The sequence below is a fragment of the Columba livia genome, chromosome 1 (assembly GCF_036013475.1).
Source record: "Columba livia isolate bColLiv1 breed racing homer chromosome 1, bColLiv1.pat.W.v2, whole genome shotgun sequence".
NCBI lineage: Eukaryota > Metazoa > Chordata > Aves > Columbiformes > Columbidae > Columba > Columba livia.
The window spans coordinates 25,200,882-25,208,464 of record NC_088602.1 but is presented as its reverse complement, the minus strand read 5'-3'; the positions used below and the strand labels follow the sequence as shown (position 1 = coordinate 25,208,464).

The following is a 7,583-nucleotide window of genomic DNA, read 5'->3' as shown; positions in this document are numbered from 1 at the left end:
TTTCACCCAACACACCTCCACACAGCATTGTTTTTCCATCAGCTAAACCATATAGAATATAGAAGAATATAAAGAGAAGGTAAATAAACCCATGATTTTTCGCTCCCTTCCTCCTCCAGCTCTTATCTTTTGAAGTGTTTATGGAAGGATAACAGCAACCGCTTTTTGGGGAAAACAAAGGCAGTCCATACTGCCCTTCAGTTTGTTGTAAGTCAAAGGGCTCTGGAGAAATGGTGGTGTACATCAGATTCATGTAACATGTTAGTGCATCTATACATATGGCCATAAAACAAAGCCTCGCTGCTTAAAATGAACACCTCATTGTTTTATTAAACGTGGATTAGAAACTCTTCTGTCCTTCAAAATATCTTTAATTTACAAGAATTTAATTTTGCTGAATATAAACATACTACAAGGAACATAGAAACCTATAAGCTTAAAATGTACCTACCAAAAAACCAGCTGTTCCAAACCAGACTATTTCAAGGTGCTGTGACTTTAGAAGAAAGCCGTTTTACATTATCAGCATGTCTTCTCAACATAATAAAGAAAAAGATTTTTAGGGCAAGAATGTTTCATTCTAATGCATTCTTCTACATTATAATACCAACAGAAATTACTACTACTTAGATAGTTACTAAGTTCACGTGTTCTCTTATATGGCATATCATCATTTGAGAAAGTGTCTTCTATCGTTAGAAAATTAATAAAATGCAACAATACTGACATAGTCTTACAGGATCTAACATCTAACACCTTCAGCTCTCTGGATCTGTTCAGAATCATGTAATAAATTCGGGAACTGCATTTTTTTTTTAATAATAAAATTAGTCCCAAGAAAGCAGGAAGCACATTCAATACTACTACTTCGATTTTCAAAATACTGCATTCCTTTGTATGTACAGACGTGAGGTAGGACAGAGGCATGAGAAACACAGCTAGCCAAATAAAACACCTTACGATATCCATCCTCCAAAGAAACTATATGTTAAAACTAATTCCAACACATCACATGATTACTAAATCCTGACTGGCAGGGGTAGAAATCTGTATTTGAGACTTTCTTCCTTTTTCCTAGATAGGATACAATGCTGCTACCTCGAAAGAATATACAATGTACATCTTCATAACAGAAATGAAAGGGCACTAAAAACCACAACGTGACTGTAGCGAGGCACTGAAAAAAATACAAGTGCGAAACCTTTTCCTTACAGCATATACACACTGCATGACGCTGTGTATATCCTGCCTATAGAAATACAATGGCACTTGGTCAGCTCTGTGCAGAGGCTGGATCTTTCAGACAGCAGAATATGAAGAACTTCAAAGGAAACTGGGTGGTGTTTTGTTTTTTTTTCCTGTATTTCTATCCCAGTTGCCAACATTCAGCTTCTTATTTTTCCACTAGCAACAAAATACTAGAAGCTGCACTGCAGGTAATGAAGCAGGTGTCCCAAGTCCGTAGGACAAATCTACTGACACAGCGGGAAGTCAACTTCTATCTGTGGAATACAAGTCACTTCTGTCAGTGTCAGGAAATTGCACCTGAATTAGTAAACATCTTTTGTAAAGGCAACATCCAACCAAGATGCAAAGACTGGAATGGCAATCTGTGAGCGTAACAGGAAACAAGAATGCACTCGGGTCCTTCTGCTCCTCCAGATGGATGACTGGACAGAGGGTCTTGGTCAGGTGAATTTTATCATTTTGGTCCTCATGGAGCCAACAGACTAGATGTAGAACTCATCTTAAACATGTGTTTGTGGACACGCTGCCTTGGACAAACATGGTGGAATACCTGAATATGTTTCTTTAAAAGGTGTTTGTAAAATATGTACTGCACCTACCTTGATACGGTACAGATGTATCCATCTCTACAATATATATACACACTTACATATTTAAACAAGAGAAAAGTTTAAAAAATACCTCTGTTCACAAACTCAGAATTTTGTATGTCTGGGGTACGCATGTTTTAAGATACACGTAAGCTCTTTTCATTACATGCCCTGTGTGCACAAGTGTTAGAATATTCAAACACAACAATGTACTTGGTTTTGTACCTGTATTTACATAGGATGAATGCATTTAAGAACTACCTCCACAAAACCACAGGGATGTAAACTTGCAGGATCCAAAACCTATTGCGCCTGTTCACAGAAGCAGAGTTTGACAATCTGTCAAAACCTGCACAAGTAAAAAACCAAACCAAAAACAACAACAAAAATCCAAACCCAAACCAGACAAAACCAAACCAAACCAACCAACCAAAAAAACCTGCACACACACCTCTACGTGAAGTGTGATGGGGTATTTTTTAGAATATCAGATGACAAACACTATTTCAGAATGAAGTATTTAATCTTCAAGTTTTTTGCAATTTACTCACAAGTTGAGCATATTCATTTTCATTGGAAATGTCTTAATGCAAATGCTTTTTTGTAAACTCTACTGCGTTGGTCTTTTTTTACATAGATTGAAATGTCAAAACAGAAAGTGTCAAAACATTTGGAAAAGGGTTCAATTTTGTTAGAAAATGAAGTCAATTGGCAGAGCCAAGTGTAGTTAACACAGGAATCTAATTATCCCAGGTGGAAGAGGTGTGCTCGCGCTAGAACTTACAAGCAATTTCACGTTTCCTTCCTATCAGTGGATTAGCCAGCCCTAAATACTAACTGCATCGGTTGCTGGCAAGTGAAAAACCCCGTGCTTCTGGAACCAAAGTGAATTAATCCTCAACACTAGTATCAAGATTACAATAACTGTTTGCATTTCAACTACAGATCACTGAAAGTTTCCTGTTGCACTGCAGCAAGAAAAGGCAATGTAACACAAATAAGCTTAATTTGCTGCTCAGTACAGCAAGATACTTCGGTAATCTCACAAAAATTTCATACTGGAACTTGTTACAGTGGGTTCAATTTGATCTTTTAATGTAATACAGTACATCTTTATAAACTTAACATTATCATTGCAGAAGAGCATGCTAACTGAATGTTAGCAATTTATCTTTTATACATAATTATACTCTACTGTAGCTACTGTACGCAGATCTCAAAATGTTAGTACATAAAATAATCATTTTCTTTATATGAGATGAGAATGAACTCAGCAGAGGTTTGAATATAAGAACGAAGTATTTGCTGTGCCTGTTTCTCAAGAAATAATGAATTACACATTATAACCCAAGAAATCAACATGTAAATTGCAAAACTATAGTTTAAATTTACATTAAACATTATGATCAGTAATGTGCATCAATATTCGATGAAGTTTAACCTAGCCATGTTTATGCACAAAAAGCCTCAAGAGTCTGCAGCAGTTTCAGCATCAATTTTTCATATTTTTTGTATAAAATGGATTTAAAGGTACATCAACCATAAATGTTTTCAGTGCAATTCTGTCAAAGAGGAAAATATAAAGCTAGCTTTCAATCATTTTATACCATAAAAAAACCCCAACAACTTGTATTTGCACTGCTGAAGCCTAAGTAAGCCAGTTCCATTGTGCCAACTATTTCCACGTCAATTAAAATCACCCACAATTGCCTTTTTAGGCAGCATTTCTCCCATATCTATAGGTATAAATGTTGAAAAGCTGAGTACTGGAGGGGGTAGAAGTTCAGCTGAGTCAGAATAATCTGATTTTTATAATAACTTTTTTCACTGGTACCAAAAAAATGCATAATGAAAACATTTTAAAGGTTTCTTTACTAGGCATCTTATAGCTTGGAAATAGGCAAATCCATGTTTTACTATTATTCTTTCCTCTAATCTTTACAGGCCACCTTGTAACTATAACTTAATTATTGAAGTATTATATGAAAATGCTCAGTTATTCAATGAAATAAATTTTTCCCAAGTGAGAAACTGATTTTTTCACATATTGTCAACTGTAGGGCACCAGAGGGAGAACAGCACCTCAAGTTATTAATATGTACTTGGCTAAGCATAGTGTAGTAACCTACACATTTTGGTTCAAAGACACAGTGTGTAAACTGTAAAACTGCATACAGGATACTGCTTTAAGTATTTTGTTTCTATTTTTTTTTTTTGCAGATTATACAAAAAAAACCCAAAACGAAACAACAAAAAAACCCCAACTTCTCTGTGGTAGCACAAAATAAAAACAGAGCTCCATTCAAATCTTGAATACTTTGACCGCGATAATCAACAGCTCGTTATTCAACCAAAACGTAGCTCTTCATACCAAAAAAATTTGGCTCAAGTACCAAAACCAAACCAAAAAGGTACAATAAACTCTCAATAGAAGGTTCTCTCATGAGGCGACCTACCATATACTACTGCTAGATACGAGTTTCCAAAAAAACATTACATCCCATTTTCAGCACATTTTTCATAAACATGCAACTTCACTATAAAATACAAAACACTTGGCTCTCAAGAACAGCTTTATAAAGACACACTGCATCAATAAAATTTTTCTTTGTGATTAACTTTACATTGTAATAAGAACTGTATTTTCACTAATGTTTATATATCAGATTTCATATTATAATGTAGTAATAATTTGCTCTTTGTGAACATCATGTTCAGAAGGAAATATCTATACACATTAACATACTAGACTATTAAAAACTCAGTTACAGAATTTTATTGATACAGTAGATTAATAAAAACTGATAGGGGAAGATAAAACGGGTAGGGTATTCAGTACATTATTTAACAACACACTTTTAAAATTAAAATATTTTAAATCCTTTTTGAATTTTCAATGCCACTAGAAGTCCAGAAAAGCCTGGCGTCAATACTGAGGTGTAAAACAAGTCAAACAACTTCTTCCACAATTTGCATCTCTTGTATTATTCTATCCAACATTGTTCAACTGTAAAAGAAAGTCATCAGGCACCTCTGCTGATAGGTGAGTGCCTAAAGGTAAACACTAGGTTAGATTCAAGAAGGAAACAAAGGCTATTTTTTTCTTCTGCTTCTCAACAAATAGTGGCAAAAGAAAGTGGCACTATTTGTTCAACTGATTTCTTTTTCACAGTTAAATGTCAACAAGAGTACAAATACGAACACTGACAGATATTGCTTGAGATCAATTTTCAACAAACTCTGTTCTTATTTAAATCAATAGATCAAATAAACAGTAGGGTACTGTCAGTTTAAAGCCGCAGATAAAAGCTATACAAGCACTTTAGAAGTCAGAAACATTAAAAAAAGAACTATTTACAGTTTTCTTCTTTAGTTCGTATGTCTACAAAGCCAGCGCACATTACACTTCACAAAAATCCACAGTTAATGATATCAACATGTGTGTGGCTAAAGCTTGTGACCTAGGGACTGCAAATGCAGGGGCAGTAAAAGTACAATAGGTTGTGTCCTTTTCTCAGCAACCCCATTTGTGCACTAACAGCTTCATTCAGTCTCAAGCTTTACATTAAAAGCATTCTTCAAAGCTTTCACCTGGAAGGCTGATAACTACTTGCTCACTCATCGCCTTTCCCTTTTGGAAGTTCTGCGACGAACCTGTTTAAAGAAAAAAGTATTTTAAATGTTTTTACATTAAAATCGTGAAAAAAAAAATCAACAATAGATACATTTTATAACGGAAACAATGCTTAGTCTCACAATAATGTTTGAGTAACTGTATACAGTGTCAGATGTGTCCAAAAGTATGAAGGCGTTCACAGTTACATTTTTAGTATCACTACTAACATTACTAATGTATTTGTATGGAACAAATATAAAAATAAATTAATTTTAACATATTTGCATAAGCTGGTAAGAGGAATAAATTGGTTTAGGATTCTGCTCCAAGATTCCATACTTATTTTCCAGTACCATTCATTCTGTACTCCTGTTTTGTGTAAGGAAACATTATTCACTATTATAATCTAGCTGAGAAGAACGGGCATCAGTTACCTGGAAAATAATTCCTATGAGGTACTACACAACTCAGGCAGACAGATACAAAGGCTATACAGAACAGAACATTTAAGATTGCTTGACAAAAACTGACATTGTCTAAGAAGTGCAGCTTCTCCGGGAAGCTCCAGCGCAGCATCACCACACAACAGCGGAGGTGACAACCACCTCGTTCATTTTAAAGGAGGAAGGTTAAGTTCTGAGAACAGAAGTCATTCTCTGAACGCGAATACACAGAGGACACCACAAAGACACTCAAAGGAAATCTCAGGCATTTCTCTTACGTTGATTGTGGAAACTTCCTCTTCTTCCATTACTTCTTCCTGGGGAATGTCATCACTGACAGGTGAACTACTCTGAAATACATCCATCTCTTCGCTAGATTCATTCTCTTTACTGGCTGCTTGTTTGGAACGTCCCGCCCGGCTAAAATCAGAAGAAAAATAAAGATCAGTTTCACAGTGTATAGATCTGCACACGTATAAAACATACCAGAGCAAGTATTCTATTTTACAAGAACAGCAGTATTAAAATTTAGTGTTTGAAGACCAAATTATTCCAGAACAGAGTGTTAGGAGTATAATTTTCACCTCTACAAACAAGAGAATACTGGCCAAAGAAGGTGGACACAACAGTAACCAGCAAACAGGAAAAGCCAAAGAGCCAGACACTGAATACTTTTTTTTCTCCCTTCTATTCAATTACATGAATGGGTGTACTTTACTCCTATAGGAGTTAATACACAAGAAAATTTGAATAACTGCATCTGTATTTTTACAGACCTAGAAGAACCCACGTTGCTATTTATGAAATTAACGCTATATTGAACGTCAACGCAAATTTTCCAAGCTAGCTGATGCTAAGAGTGAGGGATAACCAGGATAACAACACCTTAATCAGGATAACCAAGAATAATCAGTCAACAATATCTACAATTGTCTGTGTTAGTCATGGGAGCTGAACCACAATCAAAAAGCACTTACTTGTTTAAAATGAGAACTAGTCAGCCCCATACCTTAAACAAAAAAAAAGCCAACTAGGTATGTATCAAAAACTAGCCAGCTGTATCCACATTGCCATTTTGGTTTGAGTCATTAGCACAGTTCAGAATCAAATAACTGAATCATCCTGCTTACTGCTGATGCAAGTCTTGGTGCACCCAGACTGGGTGACTTTTTGGATGAAATTAAACCAGAAACTCTGTTCCCGGTAGATAACTAACACACTTCAATCCCCAGTGGGGGCATACAGCTCCAAAACAACTGTCCTCTGACAGCAAACCACTCGTGTGGTGAGAATTTTCAGTCCTGAGTACTACACTAAAATCTGTACAAAATAATATCTCTGAATTGCATATACTAATTATACTATAGTGGGGATTTCAGCACCAACCAACCAACATGACATCCTTCTGAGAAATAATAGAGATGAGCCCAAGTCAAGCCTTCCAAGACTGACAGAAGCAAGAGAAGTGAAAAGGAAATACAGGAATTATTCACAAGCTAGCTTCATCTCCTTTCACATTTTACACAAATAAGCCAGTTCGCATGTGCTAACTGGTAATCCAATAAGTTATCACCTCATAGGTGAAATCCCAAATTCTTATGCCAAATTCATCTCCAAGGAGCTCAGAGAGCTTTAAGCATTTGCATTAAATATATTCTATTTTGTGGCACACGGCACTGCTTAGTC

The 7,583-nt window shown here is 35.7% G+C and overlaps 1 protein-coding gene across 5 annotated transcripts in view; it reads right to left on the bottom strand.

The window, feature by feature from the left end:
- Positions 1 to 2,342: 2,342 nt before the first annotated feature.
- Positions 2,343 to 7,583, bottom strand: part of PDS5B (PDS5 cohesin associated factor B) — a 108,219-nt gene continuing 102,978 nt past the window's right edge. For all 5 annotated transcript variants that reach the window (XM_065051525.1, XM_065051546.1, XM_065051537.1 and 2 more), the window contains 2 exons: positions 6,176 to 6,317; positions 2,343 to 5,492 (listed from right to left, as the gene is read on the bottom strand). In XM_065051525.1, coding sequence (XP_064907597.1) covers positions 5,457 to 5,492; positions 6,176 to 6,317 — 178 coding nt within the window. In that variant the 3' untranslated portion in view covers positions 2,343 to 5,456. The remainder of the gene's footprint in view (positions 5,493 to 6,175; positions 6,318 to 7,583) is intronic.